This window comes from Strigops habroptila, chromosome 3 (genome assembly GCF_004027225.2).
Source record: "Strigops habroptila isolate Jane chromosome 3, bStrHab1.2.pri, whole genome shotgun sequence".
In the NCBI taxonomy this organism is placed as follows: Eukaryota; Metazoa; Chordata; class Aves; order Psittaciformes; family Psittacidae; genus Strigops; species Strigops habroptila.
Genome location: NC_044279.2, coordinates 35,048,925 through 35,074,925, shown reverse-complemented (window position 1 = coordinate 35,074,925; position 26,001 = coordinate 35,048,925). Strand labels below are relative to the sequence as shown.

The window sequence follows — 26,001 nt, the reverse complement described above, 5'->3', positions numbered from 1 at the left end:
AGACTCCTCTCGCCTGACTGTGAAAACCAAAGGGAAACCCCGCCCAGCTCCCTCCCCAGCTTTGCCCTTTTCCTTGCATGACCTGAAACCGACGGGAAGAGCTTCATTTATCAGATACATTACAGACCCCAGCTGGTACAGTAAAGATCACGTTTAATTTCAAACAGCCACAGTTCCGCAAGCCTGTAACAGATGGGGCGGGGAGGGGAAGGAGAGAGGGAGGGAAGAAAGGAGAGAAACGGCGGGTGTGGGGGGGAGAAGCAGAGCAGACAGGCACCCCCACACGTACACACACACACCGACCCCCCAGCCCGCCTCAGCCGCCCTCCCTGCCCGCCCGCCGCAGGAGCCGCGGCAGCACAGGACCTGCCAGCGCCGCGCCGCCCCTCCCTGCAGCACGGCGGCCCCGCCAGTCCCGGCCCCGGTTGACGGCGGGCAGCCCGCGCAGGACGCGGGCTCAGGGCAGAGAGGCTGCAGCCGCGGCCGCCGCCAGCAAGCCCGCCCGCCCTGCCCGCCCGCAGCTGACCTCCCGCCGCCCGCGGGCGCCGGCAGGCCGGTCCGCCCGCTCCCCGGGGAGGCGATGGGCCAGGGCGCTCTGCACCCAGCCTCGCTCGCCGCCGCCCAGGGCGAAGGGGCCGGGGAAGGACCCGCCGCCCTTGCGGGGAGTCCACGCCACTTCTCCCGGCGGCGGGGAGGGGCGAGCTGAGTCCTCGGGCGAGGGCGCCGGGGCGCAGCCCAGGGGGTCGGGGAGGGGGAAGCGCTCGCCTTAGCCGGGGCCGCAAACAAAGGAGGCGCCGGGCGGGCGGCGCGGCCCCGCTCCCGCCGCGGCTCCGTCCCTCGCCGCCGCTGCCGCCGCCTGTGTGTCCGGCTGAACCATAGAGATCATTTAAGGCGGGGGGAGAGAGGGGCTCATCCGCTGCCCACGTGACTGGACATGTCACTCACCCGGCCGGCGCCATCTTGGAGAGGGAGGGGGAACGCTGCCCCCAGCTAGTAGTCAAGATGGCGCGGGGTGGCGGGAGGCCGCTATTCACAGAGGGACGCTGCGCCGCCCCGCTGCGGCTCTCCCCTCGGTTCCCGCCGGCCTGCGCAGGGGGCGTTGCGCTCCGCCGGGGGGATGCCGGGAGGCGCAGACTCTCCCGCGCTCGATCCGGGGTTCCCCGGCAGCCGCGGGAAAGGCCGCGGCCGGTGCGGGCCCCGCGGGGGGGGTAGGCGGGGCCGGGGCACAGGCGCCATGAAGTGTGGGTGCTCCACGGGGAGCGCGGCCGCGGAGCAGCGCAGCCCAGCGCCGCGGCGGGATTCGCGCCGCTGTAGGGCTGCGGAGGGCGCCTGGTGCGGCGGGAGGCGGGCCGGGGCAGGCGGAGAGCGCTGCAGGGCGGCACGGAGGTGTCGGCGTGCGTCCCGGTTACATGTGTTCGGTCACGGGAGCGCGGAGACCGCCGTTCGTGCAGGGTGACGGCGCGAGCGTGGGGCACGGCGGAGGCAGCGGGAACGGCAGAGATGGGACGGGCTTGAAAAGCACAGAGCAAACACTGTTCGGTGGCGGTGGGCTTTAGCTTTGAGAAGAATTCGTTTTGCACTCTATAATATAAAGTGTGTATATATATACACACACATACAAGTAGAAAACGTGGAAGCTCATTCATTTCTAAATGGAACAGACCCCAGGACGATTACTCCATACTAGAAACTGATCTCAAAGACCGTGAAGCTCGTTAGGAAGTCACAAAAATTACACGTTTTTATCGTTTGTTTTGGCCTTCACCACCAACACATCTTACTGAGGTACACAATGTACTGAAAAACCAGCCACAGCTACACAAGAGGAATTAGACTGCAAGAGTTAAACCGGCTTACAATGACTGTATAACATCAGTGATGCAGAATATGGAAATAACCCAGCTTGAAGCCAGACCCCAAACGAAACACCATAGTCCAGGAGTTCCCAGAGCAAAACTATCTACCAGTTCATGTAGAGAACAAAACGCAATGCCTACGGGGACAACTTGCAACAAACTTGTAGTCGAGAAAGGTCACACTAGGAAGCATCCAAAACATTGCCACCTTACAGAAAAGACATAAGATACTTTGTGTAGTTCGCAGTTTTTAAAGTTGTTACCTATCTTAGGCATAAGGCATGTACTTTAAACCACGACAAGGCACAATCACATCACTAATTGTTTAGAAGACATTTAAAACCAGTGATGTGCTATTGGAGAAAAAGTGCCAAGGCTTATAAAGTACATATGGTTTTGATACTGACTGACAAGTTAAAGAACATTGTACAGCTGAGAAAATGGAAACATCCAGTAACTCAGAGACCTTTGCTTCTGGTTCTGGAAGGGACTGCTTGATCTTCAGACCACTGTCTCCCAATTGTTTTCCTCAGTAAAGCTGTGCAATACTGTTTCTCACAGGGACAGTAAGACTTAATTGTTCTGCCATTTGAGGTCAGCTCAGGAAAGGCAAAGTATTACAAAGAGATGGATGCATCACAGGAATGTATGCTGTATTCCTACTCAGTTAAGTTGGCATATGCATGAAAACCCAGTTCTGAAAAAGAAACACAATCTAAAATTGGGAAAGCTTAAGCATTGTGTTTTGGTGGTTGCTTTGGGGTTTTTTATTTGTTTGTTTGTTTTTGTGGGGGTTTTTTTGTTTTTTTTTAAGGAGCAAAAGCTAGATCTTTTCACACCTTTTTTCCTATCAAAAAGTAAAATGTAAATTTAAACCACATCATTGGGATGAATTTAATTGTTTTAAGAAGGGCCAGATAAACAACAGTAGAATACTGTTATCTCTTAGAAGTTTGGTAAGTTTATTAATGGGAATTGTTGTAGTCTGTCGTGTAAAAACTGTATTTTTAAATTGTTATCAGATATCACTAAAAGATAACAGCAGATATTCAGCATACATCACAATTTATTATGTGGCAAATCAGAACAATCTACACCAATACTTTCTTTTCAGATTTGCATTTATCTGAAAACTGCAAGTCCAAGAAGTTATTAAAGTAGACCCTGGAAAGCAATGAAAAGGGAACTTAAAGGTTAAGAAATATGCAAGGCTGCAAATGGATGCAGGTACCAGTGAGCAAGCTTCCAGACCCTAATGTTTGTCAGAGCCACCCACCTTCCTGATTCCCTCATGCTGTCCTACATCCTGTAATGCAAAGCTCAGAAAGACTTTGAGGATTAGTGCCCTTAGTTACTTTCAGTAATTCAAGTCTTCTTTACTGAGAATATGAATGTGCAAAGACTTTTGGAGAAGTCATTTTTACTAGTAAATGTTTTTTCTCTTCAGAGGTCAGAAATTCAAACATCAAATATAAGCATTCAGGCACCAAGTATTAGAAGCAACTGTAACCTTGCTGATCTGAAACAATTGGTAGAAAGCAGCAGTTAAATATTATATAAAAAACAAACAGAAAAATCCTCTGATGGGGAGTGTACCAAAGTGTAGCAGGGCTAGAAATGTTCAGTTCAGTTCACTGAATATAGTGATGTCATGTACTTAATCAAATTGCAGAGCCTATGGAAAACCAAGACAGATCAGTAGCAAGGAGAATTTAAGATTTAGAAAGAGCTCTATTTTCTACACTAACAGTAACTGTTGAGCTTTTAAGTCTTCATCTAAGTTTTTAGACTAATGCAATGACTACAAGGAAGTCATAGCATGTTGTCCCCTGCAGGGACAGGATACAACAAATAAATACTTGAATACCATCTAGCCAAGGGGAAAAAACAGCCAAGCCTCAGAGTAGGCTGCTGCAAAGGACACATGGGAAAAAAAAAAGCAAGCAAGCAAACAAACAAAACACAAAGAAAATGCTCTTAGGGGAGCTCAAGAAAGCTATCACACCATTGACACATTGCAATAGCAAAGTTAGTTGCATTTATTGTGGCTGCCTGCCTGAGCCACTGACAGAGATTCATCTTCCCCATTTCAAAATGTCTAAAGTAAACTGGAAAAAACCCCACAGAACACCAGATGCTTAAGCCTAATGTAGTTATCCTATGCTCCTGTAGCAAGAACTGGCGCTTCTACATCGCAGCTTACGTGACCTCTTTCAGGATGGAATGGCTCTCCTGCTAGGCCTGCCTGTTTGTCGTCCCTGACTGCAAATGAAAGCCAGGCTAGTTAATCTTGGGGTAGACCTCAGAATTTTAGTTACCTACATCTCAGAAGAGGAATCCAATTTGTGCCTCTCACAGCCTCTCACTCCATACTGCTCCTCACAAGTTTGACTACAGGAGGAATGATTTCTGTCAAAAGTGACTTGTTTTTAATGATGATTTAAATAAGCAGGGAGCTGTGTTTTAAACCTTATCTGTATTTCTCTCTCATAAAAGATTATTACTTCATTAGCAATTGTTTAAATGTTTGTTTGCAGTTAAATACAGTCATTGCACTAAGATTGGCAACCTTTTATAACTAAGGAATACACTTCACAAAATTAGTCTATACCTTATAGACGCTAAATGGTTACATTTTATTTTATCTCAAAAGAGTTGAGTACATTTTTTCTTGATTAACACCTCATTAGCTTGCACAGAACTCTATTTGGAAGCAAAGCAGAATATGAAAAATGGCATTCAAAATAATTCTTTCTTAGACTGATCTGTTTTAAATGTATTGGATACATTAATGAAATAAATGTTAACAAAGAGGACAGAACTGATAGTTTCTCGCTTACACTGCCTTCAGCTTTTAAATACAATTGATTTTACCTTCACAGATGTATCCTACGTATGGAAGAGGAAAAAAAATCCCAAGCTTTTTCAGCTCCTAATCCGTTTCCAAGTTTGAACTAGTTGTTCAAATTGAGCTGGTTAAAGTGAAATTGAACTGCAAGAAACAGCTGCTGCTATCAGACTGTGGTTTAGCACTTCAAAAAACTTGCTTCCTGACTCTTGCTCTGTGGAGAGGAAGGTGTTTTGTGCTACTCCATTCATCATTTCAGTGCATTCTCTTTAAGACTTTGGCAAGACATAGCTGCTTAAAATTTTAAGAGATTATAGTGCATACAGCTATAACAGAGGTTATTGATTTCATATTTTCAGAGAAAATATTTAATTTAATCAGTCTTTTCTAAAATAAATGTTTATTTTTCCTCATTTGTTCTAGGGCAGTACTTTGTGCAGACTCTGGGGCTCATTTTAGTGGTAAGGTAGTACCACATTATGCTACAACGCCAAGCCCTGAGGCACGAACAGATTTTCAGTAAGCAAATCTGCAAGTAATAGTTGTGATGTACTCCAGAAACCAGTTCTTTGTACTTGTACATGGCAGCAGTACTATGCACATAACATTTGTGTCCCCTTCCAAGTTTTCTCATGAGAGAGGTTGATCAAAACCAGACTGCTCTCTATGCTTTTTAAAGATCCTCTGTTGGTGGCAATCTGGGTTTGGGTGCCATTTTTCTATGGAGCCTCTCAGTCTCTCCCCTCATGACCAGGCATTAGTCTGTTATGTGACATGATGGGGGAAAGGAGTGTGAGTCTGCTGGCAAGGAAGCCAGAAACATAAGCAATTCCTTGGCAACTTCAGTATTTCCAAGTAAGAAATAGTTAACATTAAAAACAACAGACCAGGCAATGTCAGGTTTCAAGTTTCCAACAGTCTCTCATCCTCACAAGCCTTTGCAGTCTTGAAGCTGTCAACTTCGGAAATATCACTGGTCATGGAGACTCATGCCAGGCTTAAGGCAGACATTCTGTACGCAGAGAGCAGCAGTTATGATTCCAAGTTTGAAAATTGGAGTCTTCAATAACAAAACTGCGAAGGGAGTTTCTTTCTTATTTATCTATTGGCAATCCCTTCTGAAAACAAAACAGACCAAAAAATCCTAAACAACATTAAACTGATGGGCAGTATGGGCTGAGGCCTTCGAGTATGTTTCAACAGTGCAGTATTTCCGATTAGAGAAAAAGATGGTAGCTGTACTTAACTCGTTCCTTCTGTAAAGAACATGTTTTTCAGGTGAAAAGAGGATTATGCTGCTGACAAACAAGATTCCTTAAGAAGTCCTGGACCACCAGTGAGAATAAACATGTTAACATGCAGAGAAAAGCATATCATACTGATTTTTAAAATAAGCTTATCTGCCAATTCCTCTAAGCATAGATAATAAATTAGAGCAATGAATACTCTCATGTCTTGCTAATGTAATGCTGCAGTTAGCACAGTAAATACATAGGTATCTTATCCTTTTTATAGAGTCTGTTTCATAATCAAGACAAATGCTTAAATAAGGAGCTCAGAAATAGAAGGATCAGTTTTTAGCATGTTACTGTCTGATAGGACACATTGACTGTCACTCTCAATCAGGAAAGTGGATGATAACTAATGCACTGTAGGTTGTCTTATTTGATGTATTCCACAATGCAACACAAACCCCCTATTCTGTTGGCAACATCGCTCAGTACTATTTTTATTGCAATAATTCCATCCTGTCTTTAATATACAGCTTAATTCTTTAAGATATAAAATACAATGTTAGCTGAAATATTTTAAAACAGCGTGAGTAGAGATCAGGTGTTTGATGCATAACCGAAAAACATGGATTTATTTACTGAAATAAAGTTTGACTGGATGGATTAAAGACGATTACACAATCACTGTGTAGATTAAATGTTATTATATCAGATTACGGATTATGCACAAAAATGTATCAGGTGAGAAAGTTTATATAAAATTTTAATTTTCCATTGCTTATAAGATGTTACAACTTGTTTTATATTTCCATTATTAAAAACCGTTGCAAAACATGTTTTCAGATCTAGTTTTTGGTGGTGGTAACTGACAGCTGTTTGCACCAACAGCCATTTTAACACTGGAGCAATTTTCTAAGGAAAACCATCAAAACTGTTTTGAAATTCAAGTCTTCTATTCAAGAAAGCTGGCAAAACTAAATGGAAAAAGCTGACTGCTGCTTAACAGCAACATCTCACAGTCATCTTTATGAACTGCATCCTGGTTTTTGGGAAACCACTTCGCCAGTTGAGATGTTAGAGTTACAAGTATGCTACAGAACAGGATTATAAGACATCTGTCAATTTGGTACTGATACAGTAGGCACGCTTCTTTATCCTTCTATTGCATTCAGAGAAGCTACACGTAGAATCCCGATCCGCACACTCTGACCCTGATCAACTAATACTTGTTTTTAGGGCCTTGTCTGCTTGGCTAGACTGTTTCCTGGGTTTGCTTATGAAAGAGTCACGTGAAACAGTGTCCAAAGCCTTACTAAAACCAAGACTTAGCAACTAGTTCTTATCCCCATCCACAAGACCTGTCACTTTGTCATAAAAGGAAATGAGACTGGGTTTAAGTGACTTGATCATAGCAAATACTTATCAGTTGTTATGTGTGTCATAGATATCTTCCTGATGTTAACAGCAGATTTTGATATTTCCTTGTCAGGAAAAGAAAGGAAAAAAAAAGAATTGATGTCAGGTCAGTTGATCTACGGTTTCCATCTTCTCCTCCAGTTTGTCCTTAAAAACTTAAAACACTGTTTCTACTTTCTTTCAGCCATCTGGTACTTCTCTTGATTTACACTAGCTTTCAAAGATGATCTTAAAATGCTGAAGGTCCTCATATTAGTTCTTTAAAGTACCAGGAAGAAATTCTTCAGACACAGGCAATTTGACAAAACGTAGGTATTTTCTATCCTGTTTTCCTTTTTCTAGGTAAGCTTTTTCGGTCTTCATCACTCATACCAATTGCATGAGCTATACAACGGCAGTTGACTTTTGACTTTTGGATCAGTCATCACTATAACAAACAAAAAAATTCAATACATGAATTGAAAATCTGAACCAAAACACACAATCCCTTGTGTCAATAGCTGTCCTCTTTTAAGTAGTTAGCACTTTCATTAGTACAAATCTTTTACTACTTGTGTGTTTATTCTCTGTCAGTTAACAGTTACCTCTCATTTACTTTCATCCTTATCTGTTAACCTGTTCTTAATTTCCACCTTCCATAGGCCTTCCCTCCATGTATCTGAAGTCAATGCAATTCCTCGTTTAACTGAGTTGATCTCTTATTACAGCTAATCTCCTTCTGTACTGGGATGTACTTTCAGTCATGATCTTCACATCTCTAGGGAACTGTCCTATTTCCTCAGTTTCTCTCTTTCAGAAGACAAGTCTGAAGTGAGATCTTACCTGTCAATTTTCTGTGGTCTGCCTTCTTGAAGTTGAATGATTTTTATTTTGATGTTCTCCCTCTACTCTAAGAATTATTAATATTTAATTTCACTTTCTTACACAAGTTGTCTTAAAGCATCCAAATTTTTTCCTCACTTGCTACCGATGTAGTCATTCTTGATCCCACCAACTGGTTCCTAGAGGATGTAGCACTGTCTGTCCTAAATTAGAGAGCAATCAGGTACTTCGGATATGACATAAATCTGAACACTACAAGTCAAGTATGAAACAAGACATACATTTGATGAGTTCTTAAAATATGACACAACCTTCACGTGAGGAAAGAGTCCTACTGAAGCTCTCTGTTTGAGAAGCTCTTTCCTGAGACTTGAGATAAACTAAATACTGCACAGACCTTATTCACTAAATTTATTCATAACCTGCAGCCAGGAAAAACTTTCCATATCCTGTTAGCCTTGTAATAGACAGAGTTATTTAGTAAGCTGCAGGAATGAGTGAAGTCTCAAGCAGTTTTCATACCTACCTAAGCATTTTTACCTGAAGATGCTAGAGATGAAAATTCTGAATCTCACCTGCATGTACACACACCACTTGTTAAAAGAGAAATTTGTTTTGTACCAAACCATAATGCTCATAATGAACAGCATACATTATCTTAGAATATTTTATCAATAGAACTAGAAGGCATTTCTGAGAATTCTTAAAGCAACACAATCCCAGTTTACTAAGCTAAGGGGGGAGAAAAATGTTACTCACTAGTACCACACAAGCCACATTTTCATAAGCTGATTTCTTCACAACACTATACACATACTATGTGCATGTACACAAACTGTAACGTTTTGGGATACTCCCCTTCCCCTTTGAGATGTGACATGGAGAACAATAACAGAATGAAAGATCAGAATAGATGGACAGAAAATACAGCGTATTTTATTTTCTGAAATTTCTGCATCCCTGGTAACTAGGGGCATTTCTGCTAATGGTAATATCTATTGCAAATTTGTTTTTAAGCAAGCCAGTCTCATACAGTCAAAATTTTTAGCATTGGCTTTTCAGGTTCCTTTCCAGGAGCAGAGCTGTGCTCTTGGACAAAGGCTGGAAATTCTGAGTATTGCATTAGATTAGCTCAAGTTTAGTAACATAAAAAGCTCAGACAAATGTCCATGAATGGATTCCCATCTTAAGCCAGTCAGTACTAGTTTAGAGAGAGAGAAAGGAAATAAAACGTCTACCAGATTGATTGCTTAGTGGCAAAAACTCATCATAGGACTGTTCTGTAGAGCTCAAGCAACATTCATGACTCAGAAATAACTGACTGCTTTCTTGCTAAAGAGAAAAAAAAAATAAAAGAAAAAACGCCAGCCCCAAACCAACATGTATCTTTAAATTTAGCTTAGCACAAAAAAAATAAAAAAAATTAAAAAAAAAAAAATCAAGGAGAAACCAGCAACTACCTGGTTAGAATGAATTCTTGCTTATGTGCACAGCTCATGAAGTCCTCCTGATCTGAACAGTAACATGAAGAAACCTCAAAGAAACAAGGAATTCTATAGTGCTACATTTGGAACAACTGCAAATGGTCTCAAAGTCCAAAGGAATAGCACATAATCCGTTCCAACAGACAGGTGACATTCATGCTTCAGTTGGGCTTTTTTTTTTATTTCATTGCTGACATAGGTGTGAAGCAGTAACGATTCACTCTGCTTCCCCAATAAATGTTTAGTCTTGCACTAGATATCCACTTATACAGGATAAATAACTACTACAGGAGCCCTAACTGCTTGCATAAACAAAAGCGTTAACTTCATGGACCTCATCACTTTCATGGCCCAACGCTTAAAAAAAGAATTACAAAAAATTTATTTTTTATTCTACATGACTGTAGAAGATAACTTTATAAACTGTAAATATTAATATTTTTATTTGATTTATTCCTATATAGTTTATTCCACATATAGTAAATTTCCAAAATACTATTTTCAAGAAAAATAAACAAACATAAAATACCTGTATGGACAATATTAAGAACAAGGCTAAACAATATTCTAAAATGCATGTTACAATTTGTTTAGGGTGAAAAAGAAAACAGAAGAACCCTGACTAGACTTGCTAGTTCACATTTTGTAACAGTGAGCAAAGTCTCAAGTTTATATGAATACCAGGGCATATAAAGTGAACTGTAGATGTAGATCTACATTCTTTTGTCAGAACAAGTAAAACTTCAAAAACACTGGAAGGAGAATGTTGTGAGTGGCATGGAAATCTTCACAGCCAGGCTGGATGTGGTTCTAAGCAACCTTATCTAGTTAAAGATGTCCCTGCTCATTGCAGGGGGGTTGGACTAGATAACCTTTGAAGGTCCCTTCCAACCCAAACTATTTTATGATTCTGTATAGAGGTACTATAGAAAAATGCTTTTGTCTCAACTGCAATATGAAATTATTCTGATTTTTTTGCATTATCATGAAGTAAAAAAAACCAAAAACCCAACCAAACAGGAAAAGAGAAGAGGATGACAGCAGAACTCACTGCTATATGTAAGGACACAGCTGGAACATTCTAGCATTGTCACCACATAATCTGAAAATATCTTGCCTGAAAAGTTCAGACCCAGTTATGAGAAGGTTTGCCTTTTGGCAAGAAGATACAACTCAACCTGGGTGAAAAAACCACCCCATCTGCAGGATACAATGATAAACTACTGAAGTTTCACAAACGTGCTCGTACTTGCTCTTGTAAATAACTGTGACCATGTATTCCATGTGGCTTAATGTCCAGTAAAATTCCACAGATCATCAATAAATCTGGTAGGGAAGCAGACACATGTACAAGGGAACAAAATGGATGTCCAGTTAAATAAGCATCTCTGATGATAAGCAAGTAACTACTGTAGGTTACTTCTAAGAATTAAGACTTCTTATAAGAAATTCGTAGCTTCTCTGTTCATTTTTCTTAAATCAGAGTTACTATGCAATGTTAAATCCTTGTGTACATTAAGGCAATGGTCACGGCATTGAGACATAGAAGTTTTCTCCAGTAATCCGAATTCTTGATATGAACCTTCGAATAATCTGTAAGACCCTCACATTTTCTCTTTGGATTCCCAATCCATGTCTTTTTTAAAGTTGGGAAGAAGGAAAAAAGCGAGGGTTGTGATTATATTCAGTAAGCTTCTCTTTTAACTTATTTCCATACAGTCAGCTGTACCCCTTTTCCAGCTGATTTCAGTGACACAATGCAGACCCCAAGCCTGAGAACATCCACATGTTTTACTTCTCATGACTAAGCAACCCTACAGACTTGAATAGAACTTAGATATGGGCCTACTCAGTAGGTAACATTAAATTAAATCTCCTCAGGAACATTTACCTTGCTAGAAACATGTAAAAATGTGAAATTTAAATATTAAAAAATGCTGTTTGCATTAAAGGAACCCTAAGAATATTTAGGAAAAAGTACAAATAGAAAAAAGAAGATGATACTTCAAGTTGGAAGAAATAAAAGTGTTGGACAAGAAGGCACAGAACAGGGAATAATTCTTATTCACGGACAAAATTAGCCAATGAAAAACCTCTTTTCTAAACTAAATAGCTTTTAGTTCTCAGACTATTCATACAAAATACCAGAAAGCAGTTTGAATATGGTCAACCTCAGTTTGCATGTCCAAAACATGCCCTAAATAGCAGGTATCACTAATTTTGTAATTAAGAGGAAAGGAAGGAAAATTAGCTCATTGTTAGTTTATTTCAAAACTCTTTGAAGATTAATGTCCACAGGTGGTAGTCTGACCTCTAGAGTCAGGAAAGACTTACACACCCCCATTTCAAAACACAGATACTGCTGAAGATTTGCTTCATTGGACAGAATGTGTCTGTGTTATCACTGAAAAACCCATTAGAAACTAATTAGAAACAAACTCACCCAGGTCTGTACACCTCTTTCCAGAAATCCTGGTTAAGATAATGTATTCTAAACCAAATTAATACCCTTCTTGCCTGTCCTACACTTTGTTTCTTTAATTACCTCATAGACCTTGACTTTCTTCCACTAATTAGGAGAGCACTTGCCAGGTTTTCATTTTCAGAGTACGGATGATGCTGTTATCTGGATGTGGGACCCAGTTCTGCCGTATACTGGAACTGCTCCTCCAAAGCAGCTATTATTTGACATAAATTCTATTAATGGGAAGGATTTGTTTCTTTAATGTAAATTGTGTTCTCTAAAAATGACCCACCCTTGACAATTAAGTTCCATGCAACTTTGGTCACAGAGAAACATGTAAGGTCTTGAAGCCTCTTTAATACTGATGGTACTCTGGAACAGAAAGCTTTTAAGAAGGATCATAAACTGGAGCCTTCTGGGAGCAAGCTATTCAAAGCTGGGCTTGTATCACATTATTCACATAGGGTATTTTTAACCCTGACCACTTCATCACACCTTCAACTTGAAGCTCCTGTAACTTTTACATCTATTCACATGTACCAATGTCCCTTTAGCCAGGAAAGTGTAAAGCAAACAGATATAATACCATTTCTTAGGCATGATAATCTCTTTTAATATCTACAAAAGACTTGAAGAAACAAAAACCTAAAGGTAAGGTCTGAAATTCTGAAATCCATAGAAAGGCACCTGTCTTCTTTACATTCGGCCTTTGTGCTTTCACATCACAGGTTAAAAATATGTGAATACAGATGAAACATTATTGAAATCATAATTAAATTAGAGTTTAAGTGCGAAGTCACAAACGTTAAAAACAATACTATTAAAAGTGGTTTGCTTCAACTGTGTATTACGTGGAAGTGAAACACTCACATTTACTTAATGACAAATTTTACTGCACTTCTAAATGAGTATCTTCAAAAATACACTTCTCATGGTTTTGTATCAGACACAGTTTATAATTAAAAGATTAGAACAATTTTTGGGGGTTGAAAAGACATTACAAAACAAAGCACTTAAAAATATTGAACAAAATATTACAGCCAAGTATTTCAGAAATTTGAAATCACCTTTCCTGGGTCATGATTCAAAGACTGTGATACTTGCCAAGAAGGTCAAGAGAGGCTCACAAACCTCAAATAAGGTGATTTTTTTTTAAAGCAAGGCTGCAACTCCAAAAATGGTCAGAGTTGAGTAGAACAAATGTCTTGAAACAAATATATTATGAAGTGAGGTATGGTAGTGTTGAAATGCTACAGTGGATTTCTGCATATTCAAACTTACTTCAGGTCAACTACTGCGAAGTTTGAGATAGCAGACTACTGACTGCTTCCTTTGTCATATGACCCTCTTTGTTAGATGTCCGATGGCCACAGAGAAGATACATTCAATTAAGCAAAAGAACTAACAGCATGATCAGATATGAATGAACATATCTGGCAATTTAGAAGGCAAACTGTAAGTAAAAATGCAAGCATACAACTTATAATAAATACATTTTAGAGCATTTAACATTATCAATATTTTAAAAAGAATTTAAATAATAAATGCAACTATTTTATACAGAACTGTACCATTTATTATACACACAAGTATATCAGTTCCCTTTGTTTACAAAGGCTGGTTACAGATATATGGAATGTTACAGTACTATCTTGCATAAAATTTTAGTACAATTCGTACTTCAAAAAAAGGGTGCAAAACACCAGCCTAATAAATCTGACTGAATTGAAATATTTTTAATTACATCATTAACACATACACAACAAGCTGTACATAAGCCCACTTTTCAATCACCACTTCAAGATACTGTAGCAAGTACATTAGGTTATAAATGATTCCAACTATTCAGTTAAATTTATTAAAGGTTTGCACTGCTACTCACTCCGGAACCTTTGAGATATAGCCTGTATTCATGAATTACTGAGCTCTTGTTAGTACAGTTAAAAGGCAGTCAGCACTGGTTGCCAAAGTACTGGTCACAAGAGATTTCCTCAGAGAAACTTCACCCGGGAACAAACATTTTTGGATACTTTTTTTTTCCTTCAAGAATAAAAAAGTAGTTTTACGGGGTCAAGACTCTCCATTCTGTACCTTGGATGCTGGTGGATGCATGAAGTCCTTAAAGGGAACGAGTGCCTCTTTCAGAGCAGAGCACACTTCCGAGGAGGAGCAGGTGATACATTCTACTAAGGTCGGGTACAAGGCAATAACTTGTGCCCATGTATTAGCATCAACTGCAAGGAAGACAAGAACAGACTGAATCACTTACTACTGTCTAAATCCTTATAACAGATTTTTCCAGTACCTGTATAAATAAGGGCACATTCAGCTATCTAAACATAGGTACCTAGTGTTATAGAGACACTACGACATCTGTAACACGGCTCTCAGATATGACGTAGGATTTTTACAGGAAAGCCATACTCTTTTTGCAGCAGCAGCTGGAAGCCAGATGGGATGTCCATAAAATGGTGCTACACACCTGTGTTTCTACATATGAGTCATTCACTGTGTTTTCTGGATGAAGAACTGACAAACTGAAGCTAATATTTTTATTAAATCTGTAATACACATATATTTTCTGCCTGCTCTTCTCAGCTATTGACAGAAAATTGAATTGGATGCACATTTCACTTTTGGAAACTTTTCAGCAATGAGGCCTTCTATTAATTTCAAGTCATTCCAGATTACAAGAGCTACAGCAGGCAGAAGGAGAAACCCTGGACCGAGACACAAAAATATCCATGGTAAAGTTTGTTAGTCCAACAAGTGAAAATAAATATTGTAGCATGTATCCTATTTATTATGTCACTTCCTTGCTTATCTGAACAAACCCCTGATTTCAGTCAATGTTAATAATTTTCTTAAAAGAAATAAAATTATTAAAAGCTACAAGTGGGACTAAAGTGATTCTCTAATTTGACCAGTGGTTCCCTTCGTAAGAAACTAAGAGGTTTGGCAATCACTGCCATATATGGACCAGGTGAAGAATTTCTCTTATTGCAGGAAGAGGGACGTGGGGAACAGTCCAGCTGAGTTGGCTATTCTACCCCTCTAAGAGAAAGGCCCACCAAAGTAGCTCTTCAGTTGCCTTCAGGGCAAAAGCCAAAAGGCTTTCTGCATTCTGGCATAGTCCTGCCCTCAGCCTTTTTTCCATCAGCTTTGGAAACCACATGATCATAAATCTGGCTGCTCAGTGATGCTTCAGGCGAGCACTGCCTCTTTCAGGAAACCCACCTGCATGTGTTTTTCTGGCTAGTTGGTTGGTTGGTTGGTTTGAGGATTGAAAGGCTTTTTCTGTTCCTCACAGTATTGAAAGCAGGGGGGTAGAGGGGTGTTGTATATGCAATTCTGACAGAATTTCAGAGTCCAACATAGCTGTTTTAACAAAGACACCTGACTAAGTTTTCTGGTGGGAACTCTCTATGCACACAGTGGCTGCAGCTTACAGAAGGAACAGGATACATGACTGTAAATGAAATTGAGGTGTTCCATTTAATTCAGCCCTTTAAACACATCTGACCACCATCTACTTGGACATCAGTGAGCTAAGGCATCTTTCTCAATACAGGGGACAGGAGGTACTACAGCAGAAAGAGAGGGAAAGCAAGACCATGAGTTCAAAGTATCTTACTGCCTGCCCATGCTTTTAACTTGTATACCACCCCTTTAATTGCACAGTGCACCTATACAAAAGTGATCCATAGTGATCCATAGTTATGAGAAGAAAAAGGGATCTAGCAAGACTAAGTATATTTAAGAATTCTATTAACATTGTATAGAAGGTTTTTTTGTTTGTTTTCAGAAGACACCAAGCTCTATCTAAGAAAAGACACCATAAATTGAAGCTTTTGATTTTACTAAACATATCTTAGGACCTTCTACTTTTAGGTATACTGGAAAAACTTTGTGGTTTTTTTTTTTTTCCAGTCTACCTGCCACCTACATATACATAGAATTGCAAAATACTGAATCTTACAGATTACACTTTTCCTTCATATTTGTGTGAAAATTACTACAGGACATAATAAATAGGTTTTTGTGGCAGATATAATGTTATCTTGTTTAGAGCTGTGTTGTTTAACAATAACTTACCATTTTCAGGTTGAGTTTTTTTAAGTGAATCTATGAGAGTGCTGACAGCTTTTAAAACAAATATGATTTCTGTTACTTGTTGCCTACAAAGGAAAAAATGCAAACAGTCAATTACTCATTTTTGTCTCAAGAATAAAAGTTTTCTGTGAAACCTACACAACATTAAAAAAAACCCCAACCCACGTAATGGAAACAGCTACAATAAAGCCTACCAAAAACCAGATATTTAGAGACTAAGGTTATCATTTGTCTTTAACTTTCCCACCACCACTGGTATCAGCTAGGATAGAATAAATTTGATACTGGAAAATAATGCGTTCACATCTCAATCTGAAAATACTCATGTACCCATTACCTGATTAACTGTAACATGAAAATAATCAATTTAATAATCCATAATCAAAATCTTTAAAAGTTGAGTGAAATTTCAGGAAGTTCCCATTTTAAAGAATTTCCTGGTACTTTGGTCAATTTTTCTACTTCAAGAATAGTTACTTGAGCAATGATTCACAATGTTGCTGTTCTGATATATTATCTCATTATTGCGGAGACTCCAGCTCTCAATTTATAAACTATACATAGCTCTAATGGGAATACAGGAAAATCAGATTTCAGAAATATTATGTTACAGATATCAGAAACGTTGTTTCAGTAACTGAAAGTGTTAGTTACTAAGTCACATTCTTGGTGTCTATGTAACAGAACTGAATATGACCATTATTATTTAAAGCTTTTTCAACAAAAAATTGGTATCAACATTTTCTTTGAAGTATCTTCACCATAAACATTTCCCTGCCTTTAAACTTTACCACCCCCCCACACACAGTATCTTTTTCAATGATTGAGTGATATTCTGAACGCAACCTTCTTCTCAAAGTACTGGTAATACCTTTCATTTCCTAAAGACAGTGTACATACCGTGGAAGAGGACATTTGCCACTCAATCTCTCATCTTCTATGTAGCGATGCAATACATCCTGTGACCTTTTTAAGAGCACAGAGAGTGCCATTCTAGAGATGTAGCCTTCCTGAGGAGTTGTGACTTTATTACTGAATGAAAACTGGAGCAGTGTTTCAAAACACACCTTGGAAAACTCCTCTCTCATTCGAATATCTATTTCGGCTTCTGTAAGAGTAAAATGCCATATTTAATTGTGCAGTGTGCATGCCAGTACACTAAATGTTGCATTTCAATTGGTTTATTATATTTTGCAAAAAGGTTACCACTCCTCTAGTATTAAACAAGATCTTGATCTTGTGATAAGAACAAACACTAAGAATACATTCTAAGAATGTATTACTGTGACATTGCAATCACAATAGTTACAAAAATAAAAGATAAAATATGCAACACATTCAGGAACGTCACCTACTCGACATTGCTTTAATAATGAAATATATGAAATCAGTTTTAAAAAAACTCAGCAGCCCCAGTTCTACATCATAATATTTGGTACTGTACAATCCAGAAAAAAAAAAACCAAAAACCAAAAACCCAGCAAGGAATGCTCAGCAACTTCCATGAAATATATTTTATAAAAACAAGCTGGATATCAGACAGTCTATACTGAATGCATGCCACGGAACTTCAAGTCTTTATCAGAGTAAGTACTCTTAACGTTTTCATTACTTTCTAGTAGATTTAAATGCTGTATCTTTTGTCATTCAAGTACCATACCTGTAAAGGAGGATGACTGAGAATGTATTGAGCCTTTATTGAGCATAGTCATTATCTGACCAACAAATTCCTTAGGAATAAAATTAGCATATGGCAGTATCTCTGTGCTGATAAGTTGCACCACCTAAAACCAAATTACATATATTGGTTTTCTGAATATTAAAGTTGTAATTCTAGAATGAAGAATACAGAAACATTAAACAAAAGAGACATGCCTAATGAAACTTCATAACACCTTCCAATACTAACTTTTAAAATTTGCAGATGCCTCCAAAAACTGTGGTCTTGCATGTAACATTAAACTTGATATAATAAACCTTCTCCCACCACCACTTTCGTCAGAATTTCTGAAGCAGTTTTAATTTAGATTTCCACTGACATTTGAAGTATATTCCTCAAAATGAATTTATGGTTTTGAAAAGAGAATATCTAATATTGGGAATCTCCCTTTCTCTTCACCCAATTCAATCCTCACTATGACATTTAACACATATATCACATGCTTACAATGTGACATCTGCAAAGCAGAACAAGTGAGTTAATTAGCTTAAGGCAATGCATATTAACTGAAATGCTTTCTATCCTTGTCTTGATGCTCTCATTCAGGAACAAAGTGGGTTTACATCTCCATAAATTAATGCATTAGACCTCAGAGTTCTGCTCACTGCAGGCAGAACCGCTCCCGCTTTTCATCCAGAAATCTTTGTGTCCCAGCTGTCACTCTGGAGAGATGACAGGTGATCAAACCCACACGTATTGCCATGTTTTCTCTGCAACTCCTTTCCCTTTGTACCCCTAATCTCTGGTCTGCGACACTTCTGTCCTGGAATGAAAGGGGGCCAGTCCCTCTTCATTCAGGTATCATCTTCTCTTAATTTTCTTCGGCCTTATCCAACCAACCATGATCTCTTTCATAATTATAGAGGTCTCCATACTGCACAAACAGGACATCATTTCTTCATTTATGCACAAGCTCCTCAGTATTGAGAGCACACCTGGAGGGCAACAATGTCATGGCTGACTGAATGTCCCCTCAACACAGAAAGCACTCTGAGCTTCCTCCATAGTTAACCATTACCTGTGTAATTGCTTGGCAACAACATAGTAAGAATCAAGTAATGGGCTGGAGGCAGAAATATATTCTGGTTTAGCAACTTTATGCCATTTTAAACTTGAGTGGACAAGAAGTAGTTTTTGGCATGCTGCTTCCTACTTTTTGCATAACCCTGAAGCAGCTGAATTCTGAGCCTATGAATTTCCTGTCTTATTTTCAAAAAGGAAAACAGTATCACAGGAAAAATAACGAAAGGGTAACTTCTAAAACAATTATTTCAGAACCAAATGCAATCTGTGAATGTCACTATCTCATTATGTTTGACTATGTTTGTTATAGTCTCCTTACCTCAACATCAATACTCTCATTCTTCTGAAATTCTTGAATTGAGAGATTATCAGGAGGTGTACTAAAAATAAACATACTATGTTATACTTCTAAATTCACAACATGTGTAAGGAGATAAGTATGGGAAAATGCATTACATTTTAAAATTACTGTATACATCAAATTGGTACTACTATGTGGTAATGATTAGCATTTTTAGAATAACATCTTATGAATAATGATGATAAAAAAGATTCAAAGGAAAAAGTAGTAAAATACTAAAATTAAATAGTTACAACTGATGCACCTGATACAGGACTTGTGTCACCAACACCACCTGTCATATGCATCTCAAAGTAATCTCTCTTGTCTATGCAAAAGTCACAATATCTGTTTAGATGAGTCTGTGAAGGGAATCACGGTTTTTAGATTTTACTTTTCTCTCAGTATGCAAGATAGAAGAGTTTTGATTTTCAGCAGTATATCTGTAAAAAACTTAATTTTTGTTTTATATTTTCTTCTGCATTAATGATATATGCTTTTCATTAATGGGACATTTCTTTGTCTTTTTCCTTGATAACTGAAATAATATATTTGTTCTTATTCTTAATGAATTTTATGAAGAGACAAACTCATTTTACAAACAATAATTTTGAAGAAATTCAGAACTTTCTGCAGTTCTTCCATTGTAACAAAAATCCATTTACTGATGAAATGTTCCAGAAGTGATTCAACAATGAAAATTACCCAATACTTTACAAGATCCTACCCTACCTCCTTGTAAATTTGAAAATCTTGTATCATTTGATTGGAAATTTTCTGCCAATCATCAGTCATGCATTTTTCTCTGGTGAAGTCTTTACTTGTACTTACTGGATTATCCATTCAGTGAATTCAAATTCACTTCCTTTGCTGGATTATGCTTCTGCTGAGTTACTGGGCCAATCTCCTCAGCAGGACAGAAAGAGTAAAGGACTCCTACTTAGACAGCAATCAACAATTTCAGCTGATACACCTACACCAGTGTTTTTAGTTTTGGATCAGACATGGGCTTTTCAAGTTAAACTTTTAGACATCCCCATTTATAAATCTTGGTTCATGTCTGAGTGCATAGAACTGGATTAATTTTTGATGAAACTAAACCAGAAAACGTACTCCAAGCTTTCTTAGATGCTTGCATGACAGAAAGCCAGGCTAGAGCTACTCTGAAATCAAACACCTAAAAACACCCTAAAGTGAGCACTCTGCAGGTGAAGGGCCCTCATCATGAACTGTTTTGCTTTATGGATCTGCTTCTACTGCACTTCGAGCAGAAAGAAGAAAGAAGTATCAAAGAAGATACTTCACAAAATAGATAAACTCTGAAATACCTCTCTTATAGTCCCATAATCATAGGATTGCCTGCTAAAATCTACACAGATTCAACATACAGTTAGTGAAATTATTAGAAGAAAAATCAATTATGAGCCAATGACAACCTGTACAAAACCTGTCTGAGCTACATAAATTGGGAGGCTGAAGTAGCATATCATGAAAATATGACTGTGTAGTCACCTTGCACTCTTCCGTAGGTATCCCACTAATCCAACAGGTACAGCAGACAGGTCTAGATATGTGTCTGTTCTGACCTAGTTATGCTGTTTTTATTTTTCTCAGAGCAGAAGTTCGAATCCTCATGCCTATGCCTCTCTGAAATTGAAAGACAGTTGCAAAACCCACTGGATTGTGGGTTCAGTTTTTCCATAGTGTCTGATTTGCACTGAAGGTAACATGTTACTACAGCTAATGCAATAACCAGTGGCATTAACAACAAAAATCAGAGAGAAGGCATTATAAAGAGTCAATATAATTTCATATATTAAATTCTCTCCTTTTCATGTACTTTCTGTCTTTTTAAAATAACTATGTAACATCTTCAAGCTGAGGATCAGTTTGGTAATTTAACCACTTGAAAGGAATGGTTAGAAATACTGGAATTAAGATTGGTGGTACTTCAACTTGCTGCTACTGTGTATGCTTTTGTGCTATCATGCATCTTAAAATACATGATGGTATGTTTGCTGGGTTTTTTTAATCCAGAGAAACCATCTGATTAAGTGCACAGGATGGTCACTATTGAGAAGGAAGGAAAATGATAGAGTCAATCTGCCACAACATTCCCTGCCTAATTTATGGCAGAATAGGCAGATGCAAGGAAACAGAGCTCCGGACTGAACAAAGCACCAAGCTGTTCTGCAAGCAGCAGAACCCGTGCAGTATTGCAGCGACAAGCAGACTGGCATCCTTTCCCTTATTCCCAAACTCCCTCCCCAGCCCCCAGCTTTTCCTCCACCCCATGTTATGTCATCATCCCCCCCTGAGGAAGCAACAGACATGTGGTGGGTAATTCAGAACTAAGCACGTGCTCAGGCAAAGCAGCTGCCAAATATACGACTGTGGACCTGTGCCAGGCTTGCCCTCATAAGGGCAGTGTTGTGGTTTGAGCCCAGCCGGTAACTCAGAACCACGCAGCCGCTCGCTCACGCCCTCCCTTTTTCCTCCCCCTGCTCCCGGAGGGATGGGGAGTTGAATTGGAAGAATGTAACTCCCACAGGTTGAGATAAGAGCAGTCCCGCAACTAAGGTATAATACAAAACCACTGCTGCTACCACCAATGATAATAATGATTAGTGAAATAACAAGGGGAGAGGATAAAATTGCTCACCACCCACTGACCGACACCCAGCCCGACCCCAGCAGTGATCTGGGCCTTCCAGGTAACTCCCCCCGGTTTATATACTGGACTAACTACGGAAAAATATGGAACGCTTCACGAATTTGACTGCTATAGCTGAACCCAGGACAGGCAGTCATCTGGGCCGATCTTCTCCATCCCACTGCCAATTGTAATGAAAGGTTTAAAAACTTTGGAGGCTTCTAAATCTCATTCAAAACTGGTTAGTTTAGCTAACAGTTTTGTTTTGTTTGTTTTGGTTTGTTTTTCCCATTGCTCCTATGTGTTGCTGACCAAGTCAAACAGGATTTTTCCAAGATAGGCTTTTCGCCCCCGTTTTCTGGGTGCTTAGCATGAGACACCTGAAGTTCATTCTGCACACCTACAACTGATTTTCAGTTTTGACAATTATGACAGTATGTATCAATGTTCCTGCTTAAAAAATAAATATATCTCCCTTCCTCAGAGACTTTATGTAGCTAACTTCACAACTGTCACTCAAGTGTTATATGTATGACTAGAAAAACCCAAAGAAGAAAATATGAAATACTGTATTTATTATTGGTTTGTGTGTTAGGCAATGAGGAGTTTGGAGTTACTTGTTGAAAACAAAGAGCAAAATATGAAGTAGCTGTTCAGTCAATACCTTTTGTAACACATGAAGTTATCTATGCAAAGTTTTTAGTAAACCATTATGATACACACAAAGGCAGGTCACATTGAAATACATGGGAAGCTTTCATTCTGACACTTCCTAATTTACAACTGACTGTCTTTCTGAGCTGAAGTTTACTTTAAAGAGGTGTTAAGACCTTTCTGTCCAGTCATCCCTATCTGATCTGCCACATATGCTACAGATCATGCTACATACTTGTCGATGTAGCAAATTACTCCCAAGTAAATAATTTTTTAAGGTGTCTACATGAAATATCTATCTAGAGACCAAAAGCTTTGCTGGTCAGATGCCATACAGCCACACTGTACCAGAAGGGTCAAGAGCTGGGGAAGATAAGGAGCAGAATGATGCAGTGTGTTGCTATGTGCAGGCTTTCCTAGGTACAGGGGCTCCCAGCCGCTGCCCAATGTCTAGGGAGGGCTTTAGAGCCTAACAACAAAGAGCTAACAGCCACCCAGAGCCCTGCTGTGCACAGCAGCACTCTGCTCTGAAGCATCTTTTTGGAGAGTATTGATTTAATTCCCTCATGTGAGCACAGACTTCTGCTCTAGTAAATTATATATACACACACATTTGTTGAATTTTATTTTATATAATGGCTTGACATGCTTCCATAAAAGCCTCTGGGAAAGAAGAATGATATGAAATAATAAACAGACCAGCCTCTTACTAGAAGACAATTTTATGCAAATTAAGTTACATGAAATATATTAATTTTTAAATGTCATTTTGATTTATAATAAAAATCGAGATTATTGAGCCTGCTCAGCTGTAGCTTGCTTTAAGAAAGGAAAAAGAAAAAAAAAAGAAAAAAAAAAGGCTGAAACTTCTTATTGCTTGGAAGTTGTGAACGCTCTATGGCAGTAACATTTTCATTACCTGGGCTCTCTTTACTGTATTTGAACTTTTTTGAGGTACAAAGCTACAGAGATCATTTCTGCTGTGCTTTGTGCTTTTTAAACATAAATGGGCACCTCCTCTCATACAGCCCCATAACTGTCTTGAAATCCTGTTCCTGTCCAAAAGACAGAGGCAAGACCATGCAGAGGAGGTTCACTATTTAGAACACAAGAGATTCACAGAGCTTCTAACCACAGAGTTCTAACCACAGCGACCTCTTGCCTGACCAGTGCCAACCCAGTTTCGCTGGTGGAAGCAATATTAGACTATCTACACATGCAATTTTTAGGCCCACAGTGATTAGAATTGTGAGTTAGACTGAAAAATGTTTAAAATGTTGATAAAAAATTTAGTGAAATTAGTGAAATAGCTTTATCTTTCTACTCTATCCTCAGCCAGGTAGAGACTTGGAGAATGTGCATACAAAAATGAGACAATATGTGCTGGGCTATTTTAATGAACAAAGCCAAAGGGAAAAACTAGCCAAATCTGTTATGCAGTGTTGCTCAGAGGACTGACTGTAATCAGACATTAGAAAGTTTTACAGATATGCAGATGTTGCACATTTAGAACCATCCCAGCAGTGCTAATTCAGCTTTGAAGAATAAGGGTTTGAAAAGCAGATACAAAAGGAAGATACTTACCTAGCTTTGCATGAAGCCTGGACAGATAATAGCACGGAACATGGGGAATATTAAATAGTGAGAAGTGTGGAGTATGAAAAGATATATAGGAGTGAAGGAGAAAAAGTAACTTTCTTTGTGACAAAACATTTCAGTTTCCTTGAAGCAGAGAGCTTAGGAAAAATTACAGAATGCCAGCATAAGAAAGTAAATTTTCAGTTCTAACTGTATTCAGGTGTAACTGAATTGTATTCTTGTCACAAGGGGTGACATGTTGGATAAGGGTAAAGTTCCAGATAATGCAGTAATGCTGTTACTCTGTCTCACCGATAGCCTCTTGAGGTGTCTCTGAATCGCGTTTTCCAAATTCTTCACGCTACAGAACCATTTCAATCCACGCTGACCTTCAGCAGAGCAGCCAGACTGGTCTGCTTCTGCACCTGACTCAATAAACCCCTGGTCCTGCATGGCCTATTTGCAAGTTGGAAAGCCACCAGGGATGACTGACTCATGGTCACAGTAAGCCACAGCTATGGCCAGCAGGGTCACTAAAACTAAGTCAAATTTACAAGTCCCTAATCTAAGAGCAGAGGGGGCTCTCATCTTCTCATCTGTGGCTTAGTGATTTGATTTTGGTGATACAGACAAAAATACAAGTACCATCAAATGCTTTAAAAATCATAACTCATCATTAATACAAATAAATCAGGGAACACACCGAAACCCCAACTTTTTATACCACCTAGTTGGCCCAAAATAAAGGACCAACATGGACAGTTGGCAAGTACATTCCCACTGCCTTCTCCTATAATCTGAAGGTTGACATGCACCTCAACTCAGCAATATATTTTAGCTATTACTTTCAAAATAGTGAATAGATTCAGTTTACTTAGAACAATTACCAGTGTAAGATACTGACGGCTGCAATTACAACCCACTGAAAGACAAAATTTAGTAAATTTTAACACAAAAGGGAGAGGTTGTCCTATTTGCCAAGGCTAGTTTCACAGCATCTTGCATATTAGTGCAGAAGGACTTAACCAAAGGAAATCAGATGAGAATTACCTCAACGTGGGGAACTTCCACAGCTATCTCTAGAGCCCTCCTTGCATCAGAGAGACACACACGCTTCAGGAGCATTGCGGGGAGGAGGAGGAAGAGGATGAAGAAAAGGAGAAATGACTGCTATTACTAATTGTCCTGACTACCGGCATGAGGCATATGTATGCCCTTCTTAGCTCTAACTTTTTTTAGGCCACAAAGCTCAGGCTGGTAGAGGGAACAGAAAGGCTGCCTATCCTAAAGCTACTAAAGGATAGGGCCCTAACTGTAAGTAGGAGAACCATGCGCTTGAGAAGACTGATATTTAGAAAAAGATGGACATTTGGGGGTGCAAAAAACCCCAACCAAACCCAAACCATACATTCATTAGCCATACAACATACAACTATATCAGCAAAAATAATCTACTCGTAACAAGCCAAGAAAGAGTAATGATAATGGCCATTAATTCTAGTAACAGGCCAAATCATCCTGCTGTAGCCATATGGTTCTAGAAACCACCAGCCTATTTTTAATATTTTAAATTCTTTTGAACCTTAAAGCTTCTAAGTGAGAGAACAAGAAAGTTTCATATAAATTTTCTGAGAACATCTTGAATTCTGATGAAAGTACTGATCCCTACAAACACATTTTGAATGTAAAATTATAGAATACACTCTGGTCTCTAAAGAGGCAAAACCAGACTTAAGTGTAGACAGACAAGTTTTAGGGCATTATAAATATTCACAGGAGTACTATTTTTCCTTTACCT

The 26,001-nt window shown here is 39.1% G+C and overlaps 1 protein-coding gene across 12 annotated transcripts in view; it reads right to left on the bottom strand.

Moving 5' to 3' along the window:
- MON2 (MON2 homolog, regulator of endosome-to-Golgi trafficking) overlaps positions 1-26,001 on the bottom strand; it is a 96,248-nt gene that overhangs the window by 13,565 nt on the left and 56,682 nt on the right. For 5 of the 12 annotated variants that reach the window (XM_030480376.1, XM_030480364.1, XM_030480375.1 and 2 more), the window contains 5 exons: positions 19,298-19,358; positions 17,896-18,019; positions 17,136-17,343; positions 16,218-16,300; positions 14,214-14,356 (listed from right to left, as the gene is read on the bottom strand). In XM_030480376.1, coding sequence (XP_030336236.1) covers positions 14,214-14,356; positions 16,218-16,300; positions 17,136-17,343; positions 17,896-18,019; positions 19,298-19,358 — 619 coding nt within the window. Of the gene's footprint in view, positions 1-5,919; positions 7,780-7,817; positions 8,378-12,140; positions 14,357-16,217; positions 16,301-17,135; positions 17,344-17,895; positions 18,020-19,297; positions 19,359-26,001 lie in introns of those variants that run through there. The other 7 variants (XM_030480371.1, XM_030480374.1, XM_030480369.1 and 4 more) reach the window with 5 other exon arrangements.